General features: G+C 34.5%; 10 protein-coding genes across 10 annotated transcripts; 4 read left to right on the forward strand and 6 right to left on the reverse strand.

Annotated features, from left to right (window-relative positions):
• Positions 1-70: 70 nt before the first annotated feature.
• Positions 71-3,181, reverse strand: NAEGRDRAFT_70914 (uncharacterized protein; the record flags this gene model as incomplete). The annotated part of the gene is made up of 2 exons (XM_002673930.1): positions 71-2,706; positions 2,770-3,181. The coding sequence occupies 2 exons, from the start codon at positions 3,179-3,181 to the stop codon at positions 71-73; spliced, it is 3,048 nt and encodes a 1,015-aa protein (XP_002673976.1).
• Positions 3,182-3,438: 257 nt separating this feature from the next.
• On the reverse strand, positions 3,439-4,700 carry NAEGRDRAFT_80773 (uncharacterized protein; the record flags this gene model as incomplete). The annotated part of the gene is made up of 2 exons (XM_002673931.1): positions 3,439-4,207; positions 4,364-4,700. The coding sequence occupies 2 exons, from the start codon at positions 4,698-4,700 to the stop codon at positions 3,522-3,524; spliced, it is 1,023 nt and encodes a 340-aa protein (XP_002673977.1). The 3' UTR covers positions 3,439-3,521.
• A 640-nt stretch (positions 4,701-5,340) lies between these two features.
• NAEGRDRAFT_70916 (uncharacterized protein) lies at positions 5,341-13,764 on the forward strand (the record flags this gene model as incomplete). Its single annotated transcript, XM_002673848.1, has 1 exon — positions 5,341-13,764. The coding sequence occupies one exon, from the start codon at positions 5,341-5,343 to the stop codon at positions 13,762-13,764; it is 8,424 nt and encodes a 2,807-aa protein (XP_002673894.1).
• Positions 13,765-14,189: 425 nt separating this feature from the next.
• Positions 14,190-16,493, reverse strand: NAEGRDRAFT_58860 (peptidase C2, calpain; the record flags this gene model as incomplete). Its single annotated transcript, XM_002673932.1, has 1 exon — positions 14,190-16,493. The coding sequence occupies one exon, from the start codon at positions 16,491-16,493 to the stop codon at positions 14,217-14,219; it is 2,277 nt and encodes a 758-aa protein (XP_002673978.1). The 3' UTR covers positions 14,190-14,216.
• A 1,082-nt stretch (positions 16,494-17,575) lies between these two features.
• NAEGRDRAFT_51264 (uncharacterized protein) lies at positions 17,576-20,305 on the forward strand (the record flags this gene model as incomplete). The annotated part of the gene is made up of 1 exon (XM_002673849.1): positions 17,576-20,305. The coding sequence occupies one exon, from the start codon at positions 17,576-17,578 to the stop codon at positions 20,303-20,305; it is 2,730 nt and encodes a 909-aa protein (XP_002673895.1).
• Positions 20,306-20,343: 38 nt separating this feature from the next.
• NAEGRDRAFT_70919 (uncharacterized protein) lies at positions 20,344-20,745 on the reverse strand (the record flags this gene model as incomplete). The annotated part of the gene is made up of 1 exon (XM_002673933.1): positions 20,344-20,745. The coding sequence occupies one exon, from the start codon at positions 20,743-20,745 to the stop codon at positions 20,344-20,346; it is 402 nt and encodes a 133-aa protein (XP_002673979.1).
• A 724-nt stretch (positions 20,746-21,469) lies between these two features.
• Positions 21,470-22,288, forward strand: NAEGRDRAFT_70920 (uncharacterized protein; the record flags this gene model as incomplete). Its single annotated transcript, XM_002673850.1, has 1 exon — positions 21,470-22,288. The coding sequence occupies one exon, from the start codon at positions 21,470-21,472 to the stop codon at positions 22,286-22,288; it is 819 nt and encodes a 272-aa protein (XP_002673896.1).
• A 172-nt stretch (positions 22,289-22,460) lies between these two features.
• Positions 22,461-23,764, forward strand: NAEGRDRAFT_56273 (mitochondrial carrier protein). Its single transcript, XM_002673851.1, has 5 exons — positions 22,461-22,652; positions 22,703-23,103; positions 23,155-23,417; positions 23,474-23,666; positions 23,712-23,764. The coding sequence occupies exons 1-5, from the start codon at positions 22,462-22,464 to the stop codon at positions 23,744-23,746; spliced, it is 1,083 nt and encodes a 360-aa protein (XP_002673897.1). The 5' UTR covers position 22,461; the 3' UTR covers positions 23,747-23,764.
• Positions 23,765-23,927: 163 nt separating this feature from the next.
• On the reverse strand, positions 23,928-24,322 carry NAEGRDRAFT_70922 (uncharacterized protein; the record flags this gene model as incomplete). The annotated part of the gene is made up of 2 exons (XM_002673934.1): positions 23,928-24,106; positions 24,142-24,322. The coding sequence occupies 2 exons, from the start codon at positions 24,320-24,322 to the stop codon at positions 23,928-23,930; spliced, it is 360 nt and encodes a 119-aa protein (XP_002673980.1).
• Positions 24,323-24,997: 675 nt separating this feature from the next.
• Positions 24,998-26,089, reverse strand: NAEGRDRAFT_51267 (uncharacterized protein; the record flags this gene model as incomplete). Its single annotated transcript, XM_002673935.1, has 1 exon — positions 24,998-26,089. The coding sequence occupies one exon, from the start codon at positions 26,087-26,089 to the stop codon at positions 24,998-25,000; it is 1,092 nt and encodes a 363-aa protein (XP_002673981.1).
• Between the last annotated feature and the right edge of the window lie 37 nt (positions 26,090-26,126).

Below are 26,126 nucleotides of genomic sequence, written 5' to 3' on the forward strand. Positions count from 1 at the left end.
TACATTTCACAAAAATATTTACACAAATTTATTATTTTCAGATTTGATTCAATTTGATTCACACTGCTGCTTAATCAATTACAGTTCTTCTTTCAGCTGATCCAATTACAGTTTTTTGAACTGGCTTTGTAGTTGTGCTAACAGGAACATGAGTGGTTGATGTTGGAGTTGAGTGAAGAAGAGAGGATGAGCCACGGGAATATTCGCCTCCTTCTTGTGGCCAATCACCAATTTGTCCTTCAGTTGTTCCAGCAGTGTTAATTCCCATTCTACCAATAATTCCAGTCAACATTCCACCTTGCTCTCCTTGACCAGCCATTACATTACCTTGAATGATAGTTTGTTCAATCAAGTCATTCAATCTTTCGATCAATTCTCTAATGTTGGTATTCAAGGCAGTTTCAAGATTGTCATGAATCTTTCTTCTGACACGACTTTGAATGATTGGTGAAAGCATCTTGAGCATGAGTTTGTGCTTTTCAGCTTGCTTGAATTTGATATGGAGAGTGTCAACACCAACTACAATTCCCTTAACATAGAATGGACGATTCTGACTTAATCTGGCCTTAAGCTTGAGTTTGATGTTAATACCACCTCTATCGAAATCAATATCCATTAAACCACGATCAGAAATTGATGGGAATGAACGACGATCGAATAAGAAACCAACATCCTTCAAGTGAGCAGTCATACCAAACAAGTGAGCTCCAATGAGGGTTGCACTTTCAGCCAATCTGTCAGTTGGTTTCAATTCTTCATATTTCATGGAGGTTCTATTCTTGACCTTGAATTTAACATCATCTGGGAGAATATCATTGGCCTTCAATGTAATATTGGAAATCTTAAAGTATTGACTTCCATCATCACCTTCAACCTCAATGGCATTCCAATTATTGATGGCTTCTTGAATGGCAACAAAGAGGATGGTTCTGATTTGTTCCAATGCAGATGGCTTCAATTGGAATTTACCTTGTTCATCAAGGAAGAGACGTGAAATTAACTTTTGACTTCTGTCACGAATTTCAGTATTCAATTCATCATTACGCATACTGGTTAATAATTCACGACCATAGGTAAGCATGTCATTAGTCAAGTCCATGTTCTTCTTCTCTTCAAGAACAGTTCTACATTGCCACAATCTTTGTCTCAATTGTTCCTTTTCTTGATGAGATTCTAATAAAGTTGGTTGATTACCATATCTTCTGAAATCATTCATGATATCTCTGAGAACTCCCTTCATTCTTTCATCAGTTCTCAAGTGAATAAAGAAAGCATTAGTAGTATCAAGCCACTTATCAAACATTTCCTTATTAGAGAATTCATAAAGAATCAACTTGGCATAATTGAGTAAGCTCTTGAAATCATCATCTTCTCTCAATCTTTCAACTGTCTTGGTCTTTTCACCTCCTTGAGTGGCAGTATCACCAAACAAGCTCTTAACTTGATTAAACAAGTTGAACAATCCATAGAGAGCTCTTTGATAGTTTGGATCCTTGGAGAAACGTTTGTTCAATTGGACATAACGATCAATGAGGGAATCTTCAATTTCTCTTCTGTTCTTATCATGGCTGACTGGTTCTTCTTGAGTGGATTGAGAACCAGAAATATTGGAAAGTCCAGATTTGATTGTAGGTTGTTGTTGACCAACCATTGATTGTTGAGGAACTTGTGGAATATTGGATTGGTATGGTTGACTAATTCCACTTTGGAAACCTTGTTGGGAGACATCAGATGGTTGCCATTGTTGTTGACCAAATTGTTGTTGTTCAGAAACTGGTCTAAATTGTTGAGCTTGGACATTGGATTGGAGAGATGGTTCTCTATATTGATCATCAACAATATTCTTATCAGAGAAATGACCAACTTGTCCAATTGACTGTTGGAAAGGAGCAATTCCTTGATGGGAGGTACCATAAAGTGAAGTTGGTTTCAACTCTTGACTAATACCAGAACTCAAAGGTTGTTGTTGACTGCTACCAATTCCAGAGTATCCAGAACTCAAAGGTTGTTGTTGAGAGAATTCTGGTTGTTGATAAGAAGGTTGACCAACCATTGATTGTTGAGGAATTTGTGGAATATTGGATTGTTGACCCATTCTTTGTTGACTAAGGTTTGGATCAGTAACTCCAAATCCAGAATATTTTTCTTGAGATGGAACATTTCCAACACTTCCCATACCACTACCACTTGCGAAAGATGAGGAAGGTTGTTGCCATTGCTGACCTACCATTCCAGGTTGTTGACTAACCATTCCAGATTGACCAAATTGTTGACCATATTCTTGCTGTTGTTGCATTCTGGAGAATTCACCTGGTTCACTAAGCTGTCCTTGATTTCTCTTCAATTCTTCTTCAGAGTGAACTTTTGAAGGGAGCAATGATTCTTCTTGCTTGTGTTGGAGATTGAGTGTTGCACCACTGACAGAGGAAACTACTTCAGAGGTGGTTTCATGAACTGGTTCAGTCTTGCTACTCTCATCAGAAACACCCATTGATTTGATGCCACTTGCCAATTTGGAAATAATATTACCAGAGCCCTTCTCATCAATGTTGACTTCACCTGCAAGAATTTGCAAATATTGGAAGAATTCACCAATGGCCTCTCTGAAATCAGCACTTCTAATAAGTTGGAAGACAAAATCACGAAGACCAACAATGGATTGATAGACATCCCTGGTAGCTCCCTTCTGAGAAGTTTCGTATCCACCTTTTTTAAAAAACATCATCCAACCATCTTGTTTTCAATGAACAAAATCATGAAAATACTTACGTTTCACACCATATCTGATATCTTCTCCAAATTCTGGAGCATACTTTTGAGAGAGATTTCTGAAACAAACGAGAAATTGTTGCATCTTCTCATCAGAGTTTCTATCTTCAATGATCAATCTGATCAGATCCAAGAGAATTAAGGTGTCTCTCTGGATTGTCTTACCTTCCCTTGTGAGGAGTGATTGACTGGAGAGAATGGATTGCTTGGCTTGTTCAATACCTACAAGAACAGCTTCATTGGATGGTGGAACTCCTTCACGAATTCCAGTTAATCCTTGGAATGCTGTTTCAGTTTGAGGATTTTGGAAGTGTACTTTGGTTTGACCAGGTAGAACAGGTTGAGTTTCAGTTGGAACGACACCTGGTTGACCAACAACGGTCGGTTGAGTAACTGGTTTATGTTCGACCATTTTTGAATGATGGATTAGTTTTCACACAGTATGCTTTTAGTATTGCTTGGTATGTACAAAAGTTGTTGAAAATAGCACTACGCTGAAGACACTATGAGAATTTTTGTTTTAATCTTTAAAAAATGCAAGATCTTTGAAGATTTTAAACTAATCGAACGAATTGACTATTAAGGAATCTGGAAACAGAAAAGGATTTAGCACGTATTTGGATAATTGGCAAAGTAGACAGTGTATTAAACTGTATACTCCTCTAACATAATGTAAATGGTAATTGCTTTTACTAGGAAATGATTTAAAAGTACAATAAGTGATAGTATTACAGTGATTGAATCTTCACATATTAGAAATAATCTACATTGATTTGTTGTAATGCCTTTACGTTTTGACCAACATTGGTAACGTTACTATTCATGAAATGAGATTCATCCTTGATAGCATCCAAACGTTGCTTTTTCAGTGTCTTTCTAGGTGCTGCATAAAAGGTGTTGTAAAATTTATCCAAATTTCTGTTCACTTCCAAAATTGCTGCAACATTTCCACATCTATTACAATAATTAGGAGCTGACCAAATGGTTGACAATTTATCGTCCCATAAAACCTGATATCCATCCATACATAATTGATGTGAACGAACAATGTGACTAATCTTATTGGTAGCACAAAATTCATTGGCAAATTTCTTTGAATAGACAAATCCAATACCACGTAAATTTAATTTGAAATCTCCAACATTTCCATCTCTTTTATCTTCATCATCTTGACTTGGATCAGACCATAAAAGATCTGAAATTGGTCCCTCAGATGGAACATCTTTAAATCTTTCAAGAACTCTGATTTGATCAAGTGTTGCAATAGAAGGACTCAATCCTCCATGAACACAGAAAATTGAATCATCAATTAATGCACAAATTGTCAAATAATCAAACATGTCAGTGAAATATTTCCAAACATTGGCATTACCATATTTTAGAATACATTCTTGATAAAATCCGTAAACTTGTGTAATTGGTCTTGATTCGTGATTTCCTAAATTTTTGTTATATTTTTCATCATTAAATTCGAAAGTAAATATTCGAAACCAAGCAAATCACATCACGATCATCATGAAATATATTTAAAATAATATTATTAACCATCACATCACCATTTAACAAAACAACAACAAATACCACTACTACTAACCTCTCAACAATGTAATCCTCTCCGGATACCTCAATTTATAACAAGTCAATAGAGAAATAGTTTCCACCGATTGTGTTCCTCTATTCACATAATCACCCAGGAATAAATAATTGGTATCTGGAATTTTACCTCCCACTCTAAACATTTCCTTCAGATCCAAGAATTGTCCATGAATATTACCAACAACACTGACCGGAGATTTCACTCGTTGAACGTTGGCTTCATCGATGAGAATTTCCTTGACTTTTTCACAGATGAATTTTACTTCAAATTCTGATAAAAGACGACCTGCTTCGAGCTTTTCGATACATCTATTAACGTCCACAACTGATGACATTTTTTTTAATTAAATATTAAATAAATTTGATGACAGATGACTTATGTTACAAGTAAAAAAAGTTGAATTGTTAAATTATTGATCTAGATCAGGTTTGGTTCCTTCAAATTATTAAGAAAAGTTCCAACAGAACAGAAAAATTCACATATTAATTGGTCAAGAATCGAAAAGACGACCCCAACTCGGAATTTAAAAAAAAATACAATGCAAAGCCTTCTTCTTAGTAGTTTCACTTGTTTCGCCTCACCGCTCAAACGACAATGAGCACCCGAAGAAGCACACTTCGGGAAGGTTCCACAATCAAATAATATAAAAATATAATTTAAAGAAGCAAAGGAAAATATATTTTTGAATTTTGTGATAAATTGTTGATGAAGTGATAAATTGTGCTACTGATTGGAATTGTAAAATATCAAATCCACAAAAAACCTAGCTATCCATGTACTTTCAAAGATGAGTTAAAGATGAGTTAAAGCATGATGCGAAAATGAATCTGATATTCGTAGATGCTTTTGATAATCAGCGAGGAGAAAAACGCAGATTCAGAACAAACAACGTACTCAAAATGCTAAAATTTCTAATTTGACATACACATAGAGATGACATCTGTCACGTTGTAAGTAACTATCAACACAAAAAAATGAAAGTGGTACTACTTGCTATTTTGTTGTGTATTGTTATGTCTGCCAAGTTCATTGACACACAAAGTCTTCTTCTCTACAATATCACAACAATAGCAGGAGGTGGTTCTGTTGTGGGCGATGGTTTACTTGCTACTAATGCTCAATTAGCAATCCCTGCAGGCGTTGCAATTAGCTCTATTGGTGAAATAATAATTGCTGACTCCAATAATAATAGAATTCGTAAAATAAGTACAAATGGCTACATTTCAACGATAGCAGGAACAGGAAGTGCATCATTTGGTGGTGATGGTGGACTGGCCATTAATGCACAATTAAATAGTCCTTCTGCTGTTTCTATTAGCTCAAATGGTGATATGTATATTTCGGATACGGGCAATCAAAGAATTAGAAAAATCAGTACCAATGGATATATCTCAACAATTGCAGGAAGTGGAACTGGAGGATACAGTGGAGATGGCGGATTGGCCACAAGTGCTCAATTATATTATCCCAAGGGAGTAGCTATCAGTCCAAGCAATGAAATTTATATAGCTGATACCTATAACCATAGAATTCGTAAAGTAAACACAAATGGATATATCTCAACTGTAGCAGGAAGTGGAACTGGAGGCTACGGTGGAGATGGTGGATTGGCCACAAGTGCTCAGGTAAACTATCCATTTAGCGTGTCAATTAGTTCTACTGGTGAAATTTATATTGCTGATTATTACAATCAAAGAATTCGAAAAGTTACAACATATGGTTTTATCTCGACTGTGGCAGGAAGTGGAACTGCTGGATACAGTGGAGATGGTGGATTGGCCACAAGTGCTCAATTATATTATCCGCTTGGTGTGTCAATTAGTTCTGCTGGTGAAATTTATATTGCTGATTATTACAATCATAGAATTCGAAAAGTTACGACATCTGGGTACATTTCTACAATTGCAGGAACTACCTATGGTTTCAGTGGAGATGGTGGATTGGCCACAAGTGCTCAGTTGTACTATCCCAATGGCGTTTCAACAGGCTCCAATGGTGAAATATTTATAGCTGACACATACAATTATAGAATTCGTAAAATTAATACCTCTGGTTACATTTCTACAATTGCAGGAACATCAAGCTTTGGAAACAACATACCTGCTACCGGCGCCAACATAGCACCAACTGGCTCCCCTACTCTTAACAATGGTAAAATTGTATTTGCAGACACCTCTGGCCAAGTGAGGCAAGTTGACCTTACTACTAATATTATTTCTACCCTAGGTGGAACTGTTGGATCTACAACAATAGTACAGGCATTCTATAATCCAACATGCGCAAAGTATTACAAGACAGATTTATATATTCTCTACTCTAACTACTATTTAGACAAGGTCACCTCAGTTGCCAGTAAGGTTGCAGGTACTGGTACTTTAAATGGATACGGTGGAGATGGTAACCTTGCAACAAGTGCAAGATTGAATTATCCTTATGGTACTGCATTTAGCTCAAATGGAGATATGTATATTGCAGATACAAACAATAATCGAATTCGTAAAGTTACAACATCTGGATATATCTCAACTGTAGCAGGAAGTGGAACTGGGGGATACAGTGGAGATGGTGGATTGGCCACAAGTGCACAATTAAATTATCCAAGATCAGTTGCAATTAGCTCAAGTGGAGAGATTTATATTGCTGATTTCAATAACCACAGAATTCGTAAAATTAACATCTCTGGATATATCTCAACAATAGCAGGTACTGGAAGTGTAGGATACAGTGGAGATGGTGGATTGGCCACAAATGCACAATTATATTATCCCCAAACAGTTGCAGTCAGCTCAAGTGGTGAAATTTATATTGCTGATGCCTATAACCATAGAATTCGTAAAATTAACACCTCTGGATATATCTCAACAATAGCAGGTACTGGAAGTGTAGGATACAGTGGAGATGGCGGATTGGCCACAAGTGCTCAATTATATTATCCATTTAGTGTGGCAATTAGTTCAGTGGGTGAAATTTATATCGCTGATACCTATAACCATAGAATTCGTAAAATTAATACCTCTGGTTACATTTCCACAATTTCAGGAACTGGAAGTGGAGGATATAGTGGAGATGGCGGATTGGCCACAAGTGCACAATTAAATTATCCATTTAGTGTGGCAGTTAGTTCAGTTGGTGAAATTTATATAGTTGACACCAATAACTATAGAATTCGTAAAATTAATACCTCTGGTTACATTTCCACAATTGCAGGAACTGGAACTGGAGGATATAATGGAGATAGTATTTTGGCCACAAGTGCACAATTAAATTATCCTTATGGACTCACAATAAGTTCAACTAGTGAAATTATTGTTGCTGATTATTACAATCACAGAATTCGTAAAATTAACACCTCTGGTTACATTTCAACAATTGCTGGCGGTTTTGGTGATGGAGATATGGCCACCACAAGTTTCATTTCAGCTTATTCATTCGAGTTCACTTTAAATGGAGAAATTATTATAGCTGATTCAAATAATCACAGAATTCGTAAAATTACAACATTAGGATATATTTCCACAATTTCAGGAACTGGAACTGCTGGATATAATGGAGATGAAATTTTGGCAACAAACTCTCAATTGAATAATCCTAACGGAATTGCACTAAGTTCCAATAGTGAAATTTATATAGCTGATACCAATAACCATAGAATTCGTAAAGTCAATGCATCTGGTTACATTTCAACAATTGCAGGAACTGGAACTGGAGGATATAATGGAGATGGTGTTTTGGCCACAAGTGCACAATTAAATTATCCTAATGGAATTGCAATTCAAGAAAATGGTGAAATACTAATTGCTGACAATAATAATCATAGAATTCGTAAAATACGCACAAATGGCTATATTTCCACAATTGCTGGAAGTGGAATTGGTGGATTTACTGATAATACTGTAGCAACAAGTGCTCAATTAGAAAATCCCTTGGGGGTTGCAATCGGTTCAAACAAAGAGATTTTTCTTACTGATTCGACCAATAAGAGAATTAGAAAACTTATCCCTTGGTGCTCAGAAAATGGCATTCTAATTAATGGAACTTGTGAATATCAATGTTTTGGAGAAACTAATAAGAACTCAACTGTTTGCTCTGGAAGAGGAAACTGTATTGGGAATGATCAGTGTAATTGCACCACTCCTCAATACTTCGGTTCAAAATGCAACCAATTTTATTGTTATGGACTATTGAACGCAATGTCAAATGTTTGTTCGTCCCAAGGTAGCTGTAATTCTCCTAATAATTGTACATGCTTTAAAGGGCATTATGGAGAAACTTGTCAATATTTTTACTGTAACTCTATTCCATTCAATTCCAGTGCTGCTTGTTTAGGTAGAGGTTCTTGTATCTCATATAATAATTGCACATGTCAACAAGATTATGCAGGCAATGATTGTCAATATTTTTATTGTGGTAATCGTCTGAATAATGATGGTACAGTGTGCTCTGCACATGGAAACTGTATATCTCCTCATAATTGCTCTTGCGACAGTGGTTTTTATGGAAGCAATTGTGAACAATTCGATTGTTATGGCATTAATAATTTGAATGCATCAGTTTGTTCCAGAAATGGTTATTGCTCCTCTCCAAATAATTGCAAATGTGATCTTGGTTATTATGGAAATAGCTGTGAAATGTATAACTGTTATGATATTCCAAAAACTGACCCAAGTGTTTGTTCAGGTCAAGGCCTTTGTTCTTCATATAATAACTGCACTTGTCAACAAAATTATTCAGGAGTTAATTGCGAAAATTTCCATTGTTATGGAATATCAAAAATAGAGTCTACAGTGTGCTCATCACATGGAACATGCTTAGCGTTGAATAATTGTTCTTGCATTGATGAATATTTTGGAAATAATTGTGACCAATTTAAGTGTTATGGTGTTAACTTTATGAACAATTCAGTTTGTTCAGGAAGAGGCCAATGTATTTCGCCAAACTATTGTAAATGTGATCTTGGTTATTATGGAAATAATTGTGAAATGTATGATTGTTATGGGTTGTCAAAAAATAATACCAATGTATGCTCAGGTCACGGTACGTGTATTTCATTGAATAACTGTACTTGCAGAGATGGATATTATGATTCCAAATGTGGTTCATTTAACTGTGCTGGAGAAAAATTTATAGGCCAAAACCTTTGCCAAAATAATGGCTCTTGCACTGGTCCTGGTAACTGTGAATGCCCTATTCAGTATGGAGGTGCTAGATGTGAATATTTCAAATGTTATTCATTTACATCCAATGATCCTCAAGTATGTGGAGGTCATGGAACTTGTTATAATTATAACCATTGTACTTGCTCTCAAAATTGGTTTGGAAAAGATTGTTCAGTCACCACTTGTTTTAGTACACCTTCTAACTCTAGCTCTGTATGTGGTGGAAGAGGTAATTGTACTGATTATAACCAATGCAGTTGCAACATTGGATATAGAGGTAATGAATGTGAACATACTGTTTGTTATGATAAGATTGAAAGTGATAGTTCTGTATGCTCTGGAAAAGGTTTATGTCTATCACCAAATAATTGCACCTGTGAAACAGGTTTTGTTGGAAGTGAGTGTCAATACCATGAAGTATATTTAAATACGTCATCCGCCATTATTTTTTCTTTCCATAACAGTCTAATGAAGTTATTACCAAATGAGAGTGAACAATTTTCGTGTTCTGACATTTTTGAAGAATCAGAAATCGACAAATTTGGAGAAAGTTCCTCTTTCATCTGCCAATGGAGAAGAAAATCATTACAAATTCATCTTGGTTTTGATTATGCTATTGGTCATAACTCTATCATTCAAACTAAGTTTAACTTTTCATTGAGAGTTTATACTTTATCCAATGAAGCTTCATCTCCAACTTGTTCTTTTGGATATTCATTAACTGAAACTTCTCCCTTATTAGATATAGTGATACGTTTGAATTGTGATGACAATTTTCATGGCTTCAAGAAATTGAGAACTGATTGGTCGTGTGATCAATGCACAAACAGCGTTTCATCATTATTGAACAACTATTCAAATAGATCATCCATTTATATCCCTATTTCATATATGAATAGTTTGACTCCTATTCAAGGTTATAAGATTATTAACTTACAAACTTCTTTTTCATCAGAGATTTATTCTACAAAATCCATCAACAAGGAAGTTAAGGTTCAATCCTATGCAAAATCATTACCTCCAAGTTATTACTGGCTAAGTGATAATTATGCTGGAAAGACATATTCATGTATTGCTCATAATTGCATTTTAGAAACTTCTTTAAATAGTTTAAACTCTTCTATTTCTTATTCATTCTCTGGATTTTTCAGTTTATTGAATAATGACCTAAACTCTAAACAAATGGTGAGGATGATTAATGATTATTCTGGTGGAGTTTTAGATAGCGAATTTAATTCAAATATGCAAGTATTTGGTGTTCAGCTAAAAACATATGTTTACTTACCATTAAGCATTGACTCTTTTAAATATTCAACATTTACGAACTTGGATTTTGTTATGGCAGGTGTCAATAGAACATATTCGATCAACTCAGATAGTCTGGTGACAGTTACATTGGTAACTGATGATCCATACATCTCAAAATATACTCTAAGCGATTATTTGGAATACACTTGGAAATGCTACATGGTTTCTTCTTCAAATAGATCTCTTCTTTTGACAGATAATTTATGTTCTTCAATTGAAAACACTAGATCTTATCTTATGTTAGACATTACGAAAATGTCTTTAAAAGAAGGTTCATATGTAATATCTGCTTCGATTTCCTCTACAAAATACTTTGTCACAACCGTTTACAACTATGCAGGTTTTATTGAATTGTTGGATATTTCCAACGAATCCCCTAAAATAACCACAGACTACTTGCCTGCAATCACACCTTCTCATAATAATATTTATTTAAGAAGTGTGGTAAACTCTTCCTCAGAGGTTTCGTTTGCTTGGAACCTCAAACATGGTTATTTGAATGTTGATGAAAACATAGAAGATTTTCTCCAAAGAAACACAATTTACACAAACATCATTGACAATAACGTTGAAATCATTTTGAACGTTGATAACAAGTACATCATTCCAGGAGAATCGTATGAATTCGAATTATCAACTAAAAATTCAAAAGGTTATGCTAATGTCTCCATTTCAACAAGAGTTGACTTCTCCCCACGATTGTCATGCGATGTCGAGAATTTGAAGAATGATGCTAATATTACCAGTTTTGAATCATTGATATCCATTACTTGTGTAAAATTACCATACGAAAGTATTTCGAGTTTTGTGATGGAATTTTATTCACAAAATGAAAGATTGGGAGTAATATCTAATACTCCAAAGAAATCCTTAGTTACTAGAGTTCCTTATTATGCACAAGATGGAATAATTACTTTGGTTGTAAAACTTCAAAACTTGTATGGATCTATTGGAGTATTTAGAAAGAATATCAAGATTGGATTACCTAATTATTTGTCAAATGACAATACGATTATTTCCCGAGTTACTTACTCCCTAAACCAATTCCAAAATATTAAGAATTCTCAACCAGTCAAGATGGAAGTTTCAAATGAAATCAATACTTTACTTTCTCTATTAATTCAAAATGAAACTCTCTCGAAATTCTCTGAGAATGTTGTAAAGCAATTGAATTCAGCTCAATTAACTTCATTCAATACCATGCTAAGAGAAATGATCATATTAACGAAGAGTTTACAAGATATTACATACAGGGTTGATGAAAGAGTCATTCAATTGACTTTGCCCGTTGTCAGCAAGATTTGTAATATTTTAAAAATAACTCTGGACACTTCATCATTATCTTCATTCGCTCTTGATGTAGAAAAATGGTTGGATTGGATTTATTCTGGAATGGACAAAGCGCTTAATTATTATCAAACCAATATTTACAAAGACTTACTTGATAACTATCATTTGCAAGAAATAGAGTCATTACAAAACATTCTTTCAACTATTTATCAAAGTAATTTCGAGCAGCAATACAAGTTCTATAAGTATAATTTACAATACATCAAGCTGACTGGAAGCAATACTGATAATTCAAGCCTGGTGGAAAATATTGAATATTCTAATTTATTGAATGCCAAGGCTATCTCTCTCTCAATTTCCAACTTTAAGGTGGACATGAAATTACCTAATGATTTTACGAACCAAATTTCTTTGCAATCTAAATCTAAACTATTCTATTCTATCAGATCATTTAGTAACACTGGAGCTACAAATCTTTTACAAGAAAAACCAGTGGTTGATCTATCTCTGTATGACGCCTCTTACAATATTATTAACGTCAAAAATATCAATCCACCAATTGTCTTCAAATTCCAAGGATTAATTACCAATAATAAGACTGGCATCAATACTACTTGTATATATTATGACACAACTCTTTCAAAATGGTCTACTATTGGGTTGGAAACATACACCACAATAACTAAAAGAACAGACGATTTTATTTACTTCGATATGGAATGTCGTTCCAGTCACTTATCAGTCTTTTCAGTTCAAGAAGTTGATTATAACTCTCCTATCACACCTATTACCGCTATATCATCTAATAGATCTAGTAGAGATGAATCATCAACCATTTTAACAATTATATTATCAACAGTTTTACCGATTAGCCTTTTAATACTTGTTTTTATCATTATTTTGGTTGTTTTCATGATCCTTTTATTTAGAAATAAGCAAAAGAAAGCAAATGAACTAGCAAATACAACCAATATTGAACTATCAATATCAGACTTCCCATCTGAAGGAAGTATGTTTATTCAACCACTTACAAGCATTTCTTCCAATGGAACTGCTTCTGAATCCTTCAATCCTCTCTCTAGATATTCTAATCTGGTAAGAATTGGACAAGGATCTTTTGGATCTGTGTTTAAAGCATTTGATAACAAGTCCGATTCAGTCAAGGCAATTAAGGTTATTCGATATAATTCAATGGAAGAATTGAACAATTTTATGAAAGAAGGAACTCAATTAATGAATGTTAAACATCCTTACATTTTGAGAGTTAATGAATTCTTTGTGAGTAAGGATCAATTACTTTGTATAGATATGGACTTTTATGAACTAGGAGATTTGGTCCGATTGACCAATGTTGATTTTGACTGCTCTGAAAAATTAATTAAGCAAATAATTTTCCAAATGTGTCAAGCTCTTGATTACATTCATAGCAATATGAAAATAATTCACAGAGACATCAAACCATCAAATATATTTGTAAAAAGTTTGGAAAATGATAACATTCATATCATTGTTGCAGATTTTGGGTTAGCTAAAGCAAATACTACATCTACAAACAATTCTTATGCAGGTACTCCTATTTTTATGGTAAGTTTCTTTAATTCTTCATTAATTATTAACAAGTTTAGTCTCCTGAACTTGGCTTAGGTGGAAAATATTATTATAACACGGATATTTATAGTTTAGGTGTTACAATTTATCAAATAATGACAAAAGACACATTTACATCAATAAGTCAACTTTACTTGGGCAAAGATCAAAATGAAGTATCCAAAATATTAAACAAAAAGTTATAAGAGGATCAATACTCCCAAAGACTTACTGATTTAGTGTTATCAATGCTAACAAGAGATAATTCATCTAGACCTCAAGCTCAAGATATTTTGCAAGATTCTTATTTTGATGATTTAAGAATGAAACGATAACCAAAAACTGAATTACTTTTTATATTCAACCAGGTGTGGATGTGTAACATTTCAAATTAATACTACTGAAAACAAGTACTAATATTAATGAGTGGAAAAGCTCAGGATCATGAAATTTTTGACTTTAAACATCTTTTGGCTTGTGGTAAATGAAATTTATTTAATTTATATCATTTACTCAAACTCAACCTCTTCTTCATTCAAGCTGATGTGAGCTTGGCGGTTTTCCCACAATAAACTAACTTCAATGTCTGAAAATTTACCATTTCTAGACTCTGAGTGCACTTGGAATGTATGCAGACCTTTTGGAATTTTTCTTCTTGTGCCAGTAAATACATAAAGTCCACTACTCTTGATATCCAGTTCATCACAAACCAATTCTAAATATGAATTGTACTTGAGCATATCATTGTGAATCATTCTTAATGCTATGAGGGTTTCACATTTTCTATCAACAGTGAGATTGAATTGTTGAGTGAGAGTTTTACATCCTGAGTCATCCTCATTGACGAAATCTTTATCATCGTGTTTGAGAATTTGTTTAAAGATTGGGAACGATGAAGATTTGTGAATGGATCTCAAAATGGTTTGATCGAATCTAAATCCGAATGCATTATCTTCCTTAAATAAATGATCAATATTTACAATATGTCCAATAGCCATAGTACCAAAGTGATTGATAACATCACCTAGTTCCATCCAGAAAACACCATCATCTTGCTCCTCTTTTTCTTTTTGTTTTCTTGATTTCCTATCACTGGCTGTATCATTGACAGGCAAAAGTCCTGTATTTCTACATAATTGTTGAATCAGATTTGCTTGTTCAGTAACTCTTTCATTGAGGTCTCTTTTGGTTTGGGCTATCATTTCCTTGGATACGTCAGACCAAGCTCCTGTCCATTCAGTATTTCCCCCTATAAATTTGGATAAATAATTGAAAATCAAAAAACTATACTTACATGGATTTCTCAATCTAACTAATCTATTACCCTTGTACTCTAAGCAATCCAAAAGTGCATAATAGTGACCTCCAACAATGCCATCCTCGTTAGTAAACTCATCTCCTAAACCAGAGTTATCATCAGACCCAAAACCAATAGCATTCCCATTATTGAATCCGTTTACAATACAACACCAAATCTCATCAAAAGACAAACCTCCACCAACAATACCCTCTTCAACTACCTCTTCTTCTTGATCTTCTTCGTCTTGTTCGTCATCCTCGTAGCCTTCTTCTTCATATTCTTCTCCTTCCTCCTCATGCTCTTCAATGCAAGAAACATGATTTCTCAAATCTTCAAATTGTGGGAGGCAGCCAGTAAAAAGATAAATACCCAAAGTACCATCTCCACCCTCTACCTTGGCATAATTTCCAAATAATTTGGCGATTGCCTTTTCAACAATCGTAGGCCACAATTCATTTTTGTCTTTAGAATGAACAACCATAATATCACCATCTGTTGTGATTGGTACAAAATCGTCAACAGTAACATATTTCCATTCATTTCTCCAAAAGAATCTCAATGTATATTGTCCCATTGCAACATTGGCCTTGACAAATAGATGGGCTATTAAATGTGGAAATCTTGCAATGGCTGCCAATGAACTCAATAACCAACAATCTCCAAGACTTCCTTGTCTTATATCTCTGGCATCGATGCCATCAATAATAAGTTGTGGAATTTCACATAGCTCTGAAGCTCTCTTGAACCCTCCATAATTATTTTCCTTAATTTTCTTTTTACTGAATCCAAGAGAGGTTTCATTTGGTGGGAAATCAGGATCAACAAATGGTTCAAGTAAAGGTTGTTGTGTCTTTTGTTGAGCATAGAATTGTTCATAATTTTGGAGATATAAATATTGTGATTGATCAATGACTTGTGAAGCTTGTGGAAAACATCCATAAGATTGTTGTTGATTACAGACAGGAGGTTGAACATGGCTGGCGTATGGTTGTTGGACCTGTGGTTGAGATTGACTTGGTACTCCATAACTTTGTGTTGGTTGACTATTTTGATATGGTTGTTGAGGTTGTGGAGGATAGGATGGTTGACTATGTTGATATGGTTGTTGTGGCACATTTCCGTATGGTTGTCCATAAGAAGGAGAGTATTGATTAGCATTGTTTTGATATATTCCTTGTGTCATGACTGGTTGTTGCTGTTGTTGATTTGGATAATATGATCCAGCAACTTGATTAGAAGAAGGATAAGCATATGAATTCATGTGAGTTTGATGTTGTTGATTTCCTCCTCCATACGGATCGTACATGGATTGTTGAGGATTGATCACTGGTTGCTGTGGTTGTTGATGTTGAATATTAGCATTGCCATAATATTGTGGTTGTTGATTTTGATATTGGTTTGATTGATAATTGTTTGATTGTTGTTGCTGTTGTTGATTGTAATACTCGTTATTATTGGCAGGAGAATAGTTGTAAGGATTGTACATTTTTTTGATTATTATTTAGTTTTAAAAACTTTCTCATGTACACACAACCAATTATTTAACCCTTTTTTCATCATGACTTGTGATTTCTCATTCATGGATAACTTGTTTTTTTCTTTTTTTTTAAAAATTAAAATTATCAAATAAGGCGCCAAACACTTTCTTAATCAAAAATCAGCCTTTATTGTTGGCTTTGCAAGAAGACAGAATGGTTTTGATACAACACATACATTGAGGATTTTTCTTTGAGGTCAACTCTTCGCAATTTTTCATTCTCCCTTCACCTGTCAATGGTAGCAAATTGATTTTTTCAATCCAACCTATCAATCAAACCGGCACAACTTTGGGTAAGAAAAGTGAAAAAAACAACACAAAAAAATCGAGATTAAATTGTTGGATTTTCTTGCATTCGATATTGACCACTGTGAGTCACGTTTCCAGCTGTGCCAACAATTTTCCATCTCTCTTGAGGAAAGCAACAATCAAAAACTTTGTTTTCCAACACTTTGTACTTGTACTGCTATTACTACTTTCTAGTTCGTTGAGTATTTCCTCAAATAGTACTGTTGCCAATAGACATTGCTCTTTCAAATTCTATAAGAAGCAACATTGTAGGTTTTATCTTGTTTTTTATAAGAAGAAAATTAAGAATTCCCACAAACTAACAACAACAATACTGCAATCATATTATATTGCAAATTCCCTAATTCTTGTTGATATTTACTTCCCTCTCCAAACAAACAAAATTTCTCCCGAATAACACACCCATTCGACTAATTTGTCCAACTCTACAAACTCACAACATTGAACACAATTTGGTAATATTTGTGTGTGTGCTGTTTCTCATCCTCGTCGTCTCCTCACTCCACACGAAAAAAAACAATACTTTTCGGGTGATATTTCTCCTCTGATTTTAATTATTTAATTGCAATTATTTATATATATTCAACTTGTGTTATCCAATCTACCTAATCTAATACTAACACTGCCACTGCTATACTACTACTTTGTATCATCCTATTTATTTTCTTCATCTTCATTACTCAATTTATTTATTTAAAAACATCACAAATCTTCATTTGAAAATGTCTGCCAAAATACAAGAACGTCTGGCTTTCTTCCAGAGCAATATTAATAGTAATAACAACAATACAACGGCTCCATTTAAGAGTTCGGTAACATCTGTTGGAAGTATTAAGCAACAACAACAGCAAGCATCTTCATTGAGTGTACAGCCAAAGCCTAGAAGTCAAACATTATTTGTCAAGCCTACTAGCACTACTTTAAATACTTCCTCTACTACTAATACGAGTGCAACAAGCAATTCTCTTAGTAAGAATAATATTACTTCCAATCCTACTATTGTTGTAAAACCTCCAACCAAGACTGTAACAATCTCCTCGACTCCTTCTGTTGTCACTACTAACAATACTAGCACAAGGGTAAACACAGCATTATCATCCACCAATAATTCAAATAGTGATTCATCGACAAAACCAATGAGTGCAACACCTTCCGAGAAGAAACCATCTGGAATTGCAGCAAAGTTAGCTCTCTTCAGCAATGGTAATAACAGTAATAGTAGCAATACCACACAACCAACAGTTTCTCCAAGAGCATCACCAAGACTTTCCATTCATCTTTCCAGCTCACCATTCTTGAATGGAAGTTTGAATAATAATACGACAGCAACAACAAGTAATACTGCATCTTCCAATGCAGTACAGGCCTCTCCAAGAGCTTCACCAAGATTGTCAATTGCATTATCATCTTCACCATTTTTCAACATGGAAAAGGAAAATTCGACCAATCCTTCACCATCTACAACATCTTCGACCACAACAACTCCACCAACCACAAGTTCTACCACTCCAAACACAACAACAACAACTACATCGACAGCAAGTGGTAGCACCAGTACTAGTTCTTTGAAGGATAGAAAGAATTTATTCGAGCAACAACCACCGACAACTCAACCACCTGTATTTAAAACTAGAAGTGCAACTGTTATGCCATCTTCTAGACCTTCAACCACACCTTCCTTAGTCACTAGTGGAACAGGTAGTGGTGTTAAAACATCACCAGTTAGTCCTACCACAACTGCTCCGATCACTTCATCCAATGTGACTGCAGTTCCAAATACCACCTCTTCAACAACCTCAACAACTCCGTCCACCTCTTCAATAAGTACTCCTTCGACAACAGGAAATAGTATTAAGGATAGGTTCTCAATGTTTGAGAAGAAAACAGAGGAAAAGCCACCTGTTGTTGGTTCTGGAGCAAAGTGGACAAAACCAAAGACTCAAGAAACATCGACTCCAACAACTATTGGTGCAAATAAGAGTGTTTCTCCTCAAACTAAACCAGTTGAAGAAAAGGTGACAATTCCTCCTAAGGAAGAAAATAAGACTGAACCATCAGCTGAACCACCAAAAGTAGCAGTGCAAGAAACTACAGTTAAAACAAAGGCTCCTGAAACAATTAAGGAAAATCCAAAAGATGATATTAAGCCAAAATCTCCAACATCTGAATTGAAACCTGAGGTCACTAAACCAGTTACTTCTCCAAGAGCAACAGAAAAAGCTGTTGAACAAAAACCTGAGCCAAAGACTGTCTCATCAACAACCGCTACTGCTTCAACTGAAAAGAAGGTAGATGTCAAACCAACTGAACCAGTTTCAAAACCAACACCAGCTACTACATCAGCTTCAGGATCCACTTCTACAACAGGAGGTTCTCTTAAATCAAGGTTTGCCATGTTTGAAAAGAAGGAAGAACCACAACCGGTTGTTACTGCCACCAAACCAAAAGTTTCACTCTTCAAGAAGGAAACCGAAACTAGTGCTCCAACAACTGAACAAAAGGCTGAAGTTGCCAAACCTGTTGTTTCACCAACCACTGAAAAGAAGGTTGAAATTAAGGTTGTACCAAAGCCAACAGAAGCTAATGAAGAAAAGAAGGTTGAAGTGGAAGTTGAACCAAAGTCAACTGAAACAACATCTGCTCCACCAACCACTGCTTCAACTGAAAAGAAGGTTGAGTTGAAACCAACTGAACCTGTTTCAAAACCTTCCACAACTCCAAGCACTGCCACATCAGGATCCGCTTCTACAACAGGAGGTCTTAAATCCAAGTTTGCCATGTTTGAAAAGAAGGAACCAGCAACTCCTACTCCAAAGAAGGAAGAACCAACAACTGGCTCAAATTCTGTGAAAAACAAATTTGCCATGTTTGAAAAGAAGGATGAACCAACTCCAGAACAACCAAAACCTAAATCAGCAGCAGGATCTGTTGCTGACAGATTCAAACCTAAAGAATCTAGTCCAGAGGTTATTACAACTCCACCTCCTTCAGAAACTAAATCCTCAAGCGTCCAAGACAGGCTAGTCAAGTTTAAGCAACCTACTGCTTCAGAAACATCTCCAACCTCTGCTGAAGCATCAGGTACTCCTAAACCATTGACCATTCAAGAAAAATTGGCCAAACTGAAACAAAATTCTGCTGGAACTCCACCACCATTCGGTTTTATGGGTGGTCCACCTCCATCTTTTAAGAGTTCACCAAGCTCTGGTGGTGGTAATGACACTCCTTTAATTAATGTCTTTTCACCAACACCTTCCACACCAAAGGAAAATGTTCCAGATGCAGCCTCTCATGAGAGACAACACCATGGTACCTTATCTTCAGATACTGCCCTTAATAGAGTGAAAAAGGTACCTACCAACAGAAAGAAGACAGTCATTAAACACAATATTGACAAGGTAGAAAGTACCAGAAAGAGTATTGTTGCTCTCGATGTCGAGGAAGATGAATAATTAACAAATAACAATTATTAGGACAATTTTGAAAATGTTTATTCTTCTTCGTCTTCCCATTCGTCAACATCTTCTCCACCTTCTTCGTCATAATACTCATCATCTTCACCACCTTCCCATTCATCCTCATCTTCGTTTTCTTCTTCTTTTGGAGGTACTATTGAAACTGTTTTCGTTCCATTGACTTGATCAAGTATTTGGGCATCATGATTAATCAGATCCTTATTGAGCAGACCATCTTGATCATTCACATAAACCTTTGATTCGTCTCCAATGGTACCATAATTGTATTTTCCACCTCCACTCTTCTTATCATTTCTCAAAATACGTCCACTCTTAATGAATTTTCCACATGAACGATCACGTCCATTGACAGCAATAATGTGATGCCTCTTATTTTGCTTTCCTAATTCCTTTGGTACTGGTAATTTTTCGTCCATTTTCTCAGTCAACTAATTGGTTTGTCTCTTTGCTTTCTGGATATCTTTTTGAGTTTTATTTCGATACTAGCAACCAAGTTTACTGCCTCTAAAATAGAAATCGAATAGTTTTGGTTTTTTTATTTTAATGTGAGTTTACCAAACGTGTAAACTTTCCTTAATGGAAATCACCCAAAATAATGGTATCTTTTGAATTGGTTCATTACGATCTGTATACTGAGTTCATACGAAATTAACCATTATCAAATTTAAATACAAAACAATGTATTACATTGCACAAGCAAAATTTACGGTTACGAACTTTGGGCGCCAAAAATAAAAATTCAGAGACAAATAAAATACCTTTAGAAGCTAAACAATATGGGACAAATTTTGGATAAACCAGTCACTGATAAGACCACTCACGTGGGGAAGAATGGATATGCAATGTTCGGATGTAGTAGTATGCAAGGATTTCGTTTATCTATGGAAGATCGACACAACTATTTTACAGAATTGCCTCGAGTTGCTCCTCCGAAAGTACAACAAGCAATTGAGAGGGAAGATGTACATGTTTCATTCTTTGCAGTGTTTGATGGTCACTCAGGTTTGTATTAATATCATGATTGTGATGATGAGTTAACTTTGGAATCAAAATAATAATTAAGGTGATACATGTGCCGAGTTTTTGTCAAAGAATTTATTTAAACAAGTTTTACTTGAGGAAGTTGAGAATAATCAAAACATGACTGCTTGGAGTTTATTGAATAATGATCAAAATATTGAACAAGGATTTTTAAAAACCGACACAGAATTTGATAAATCATGTGCTGGAGTTGATGACAGTGGTTCAACAGCTACCACACTTACTGTAAAAAGAATTGGAAAAGATAAATTGGAAGTCATTTGTGCAAATGCTGGTGATTCCAGAACTGTATTACATTATAAGGGAAAGACAGAGCCAATGAGCTATGACCACAAACCCCAAGTCAACAGTGAAAAGGCCAGAATTTCAAAGGCAAAATCGTATGTGGAATTTGGTAGAGTAAACGGTACTTTGGCTGTTTCAAGAGGTTTTGGAGATTTGAGTTATAAGAAATACGACAAGTTGCCACAGGAAGAACAAGCTGTCATTCCACTTCCTGAAGTTAAGAGAGTTGTTGTTGATTTGAATGATAATAGTGAATATAACTTTGCTGTTTTGGCATGTGACGGTGTCTGGGATGTCATGTCAAATGCTGATGCAACAAACTTCGTCTTGCAACGATTGATTGAACAAAAGAATGGCACATACAAACGTTTAACCTACCCAGGTGACCCACCTCAACAACCATCTTCTGCTCATGGATCTGAACATTCTGGATTTGATGCACCAGAAAATCAATCACCAACACCTGGAAAATTTGATTTAGGATCAATTTGTGAGGATGTACTAGATCATTGTGTTAGGGGACTTGACAGCAAAGACAATGTTTCTGTAATTATAGTACTTTTCCAAAGAGATGATGACTACGTTCCTCCTCAAGCAATCAATCTACCACCAAACCATTTTGCAAATAAATAAAACTATTCCACAAGCATGCTTGAAGTCAACCAGTAAAGCATCAAGCTCATTGAGAATCTTTGAATCAAGGAGATCAATTTCCTTTCAATACCTCCTCTGAAAGGAGTAATAGTTATTCAAACTTTAATTACAAGAATGCAGTGCGCTCATTTTCATAATCAACTCTGAAAAAAATGCAAAAATCAACTCTTCACCATCAAATTGAAGTTGAAGAAGTAGAGAGGACTCATTCATCATCATCACTTCCGAAAATAGTGCATTCGGAACAACAACCATCTACTACCAACGTTATAGTATCGAGTGCTTTGGCTGGATGTGCAGCCCGATTGGCTCTACATCCGATCGATACCATAAAAGCAAGAATGTAAGTATCTTCATATGAATAATAGTTTAAAACAGGATCGGAAATTATAGGCAGGTACAAATTACCAATCCAGAGCTTACATCAAAATTATCAACTGCTATTTTTGAAGGAGGAGCAAATACGAATGGTGGAAATCAAATTTATAGAAATACGTTTCATGCAATTACAAGCATGACAAAATATGAAGGTGCTAGAAGTTTTTATAAAGGATTGGGTGCATCATTGATATTTACTGGACCTGCAATTACATTGTACTTGACTTCATATGAATATTGTAAGAAAAAATTGTATATACTTGGAAATTATTTAAAGGAAAAGAATGGTGATAATTTTCTTTCGAGGAATTTGATGGGAGAAACAGCACTTGTCCATTTAGCAAGTGGTTTAGCAGCTGAGAGTGTTAGTTGTGTATTTTGGGTTCCACATGATGTTCTCAAAGAAAGGTTACAAGGTTTGTTTATATAGAACTTTTGAATTTACGAAATAATTACATGAACAATAGTTCAACGAGGAAATGAAATCAATCTTACTCAACTCATGAAAATTGTTAGAAAGGATGGATTTTTACAACTTTACAAGGGATATTGGATTACATTGGCATCATTTGGTCCATTCAGTGCCATTTACTTTTTAACTTATGAAAGAATGAAGGAACTGTTTCAAAAACAAACCTCACAACAAACTCTTCCATTTTCAACAACCTTACTTTGTGGAGCTATTGGAGCTGGATTTGGATCGTTTTGTACCCTTCCATTGGATGTAATTGTAAGTATTGAGATAATATTTTTCAATGAATTATTGATTTTTTTCTAAATAATTAGAAAACACGATTCCAAGTTCAAAGAAGAATGAAGATGCAAAATATTGCCATGGAGGAGGATGTAATGTACTACAAGAATTTTGGTGATGCAGTACGAAAGATTATCAAATATGAAGGTCCAACTGCCTTTTGGAAAGGTTTCACATCAAGAATGGTTTATGCAGCTCCAAACTCTGCTTTGATTATGGCTCTGTGTAAGTAATTTAAATGTTTCGATTAAATTATTAATAATGGAATAGTTGAGCTGTTTAAACAAAAGTTTGAATTTATATAAAACATGATTTCTTTATTCAATTCTCAAATCTGTTTTGGTTTTTTACGTCAAGCAGGGTTGATAAATGTAATTAGATGAAATTTTAATGTTTAGGTCGTAAATTGCCTTTTATTATTTCTCGTCAAAAAGAAAAAAGATAAAACCATGTGGCCCATTTAACTTTAAAAGAGAAATGATTTATTTAGAAAGCATTAATCAACTTTTTAACTTCATTATCAGCAGCTGGACCTCTAGATTCATTACCAACATTTGCAATGAGTGAGACATTACAATCCAAAGTAACAATCAAATCAGTACCATCAACCTTGTTAGTATAACCAAGGAAACCAGATGATTCCTTACTGTCAGCATTGTGAACAACTCTGAAAATTCCAATCCCAAGAATGCTTCCTTACAATCAGGATCCTTAATGAAAACCTTGGCAATTTCAGCCAAATTACTCAATCTAGCACTTTCAGTCAAGAATTTAATGCTATTATTCAACAAGGTATCTTCTTCAGCACGAGTTTCGTACTTGTACTTGATAATAATTGTTGGCAATGCACCGAAAGCTTGCCAATCCAATAAGATGATCATCTTTGGGTTAACTTGTTGAAGATTCTTGGTAGCACCAACAATACGCTTGTTGAAGAATTCGAACAGTCTTTTTGAGAGCGAGGCCACTTCCACACATGTTTTGAGTGAATAATTCTTCGTGAGTGAGTTGAGTCATTTAGTTTAGTTTGTGAGGAAAATGTGATTTCAATATAACCTCTGAAACAAACGTGAAATTCGTCTTGTATTACTGTACTTAACAGCTCAAATTATTGATATAAATCCATCCAAACAAACAAACAATTATAACATATTCTATTGGGGTTCAACCCATGCTCGGGTCGTAAACAAAAAATTGGAATACAATTAAAGTAGTGTTACATTTCATTGATATAATACAAAGTTAATCCATTTCTGTAGTATTGATTTGAACATCTGATAAAGTTCCATTATGTAAGGATCTAAGCAATTTAGTCTTAATAAGTTTTACATTTTTGAAAAGAAGAGGATATCTAAATACTTGCAATCTTTGTGGCTTTTGATTGTTTTTTCATCGAATGACTTGGCAGCAACATGTTGCATGATTTTATACTATTCAAGAAATTATTCTTTTCATGATTATAACATGGTTACAATGTGGAGTTTGGTAAAGTTCAATTGAAAAGCTCAACGTATTTTTTAATGAACATGTTCAATATTTTAAGCTAGGCTAGCAGCTTATTTTCTTAGTGATGTCAAATGTTTCATTTCACTAATGTATTTGGCTCCTTCACCACCAATTCGATTGTAAGACATATCAAGTGATGTCAATTGTTTCATTTCACTTATTGATTTGGCTCCTTCATCATTAATTTGATTGAAAGAAATATTAAGTGATGTCAATTGTTTCATTTCACTTATGTGACTAATTTCATTGTAAGAAATATCAAGTGATGTTAAGTGTTTCATTTCACTGATGTATTTGGCTCCTTCATCACTAATTAGATTGTTAAAAATATCAAGTGATGTTAATTGTTTCATTTCACTTATATATTTGGCTCTTTCATCACTAATTTGATTGTTAGAAATATTAAGTGATGTTAATTGTTTCATTTCACTCATGAACTTGGCTTCTTTACCACTAATTTGATTGTTAGAAACATTTAGTGATATCAATTGTTTCATTTCGCTTAAAAATTTAGCTCCTTCATCACTAATTTGATTGTTAGAAATATCAAGTGATGTTAATTGTTTCATTTCACCAATGTATTTGGCTCCTTTACCACTAATTTGATTGTCAGAAATATTAAGTGATGTTAATTGTTTCATTTCACTTATATATTTGGCTCCTTTACCGCTAATTTGATTGTTGGAGACATTAAGTGATGTTAATTGTTTCATTTCACTTATTGGTTTGGCTCCTTCACTAATGTCATTGTAAGAAATATTAAGTGATGTTAATTGTTTCATTTCACTGATGTATTTGGCTCCTTCATCACTAATTTCATTGTAAGAAATATTAAGTGATGTTAATTGTTTCATTTCGCTTATGAACTTGGCTCCTTCTGCACCAATTTGATTGTAAGAAATATCAAGTGATATCAATTGTTTCATTTCACTTATATATTTGGCTCCTTCATCACTAATCCGATTGTTAAAAATATTAAGTGATGTTAATTGTTTCATTTCACTTATATATTTGGCTCCTTTACCACCAATTCGATTGTTAGAAATATTAAGTGATGTCAATTGTTTCATTTCACTTATATATTTGGCTCCTTTACCGCTAATTTGATTGTTGGAGACATTAAGTGATGTTAATTGTTTCATTTCACTTATTGGTTTGGCTCCTTCACTAATGTCATTG

Source organism: Naegleria gruberi, assembly GCF_000004985.1.
Source record: "Naegleria gruberi genomic scaffold NAEGRscaffold_43, whole genome shotgun sequence".
Lineage (NCBI taxonomy): Eukaryota > Heterolobosea > Eutetramitea > Acrasida > Naegleriidae > Naegleria > Naegleria gruberi.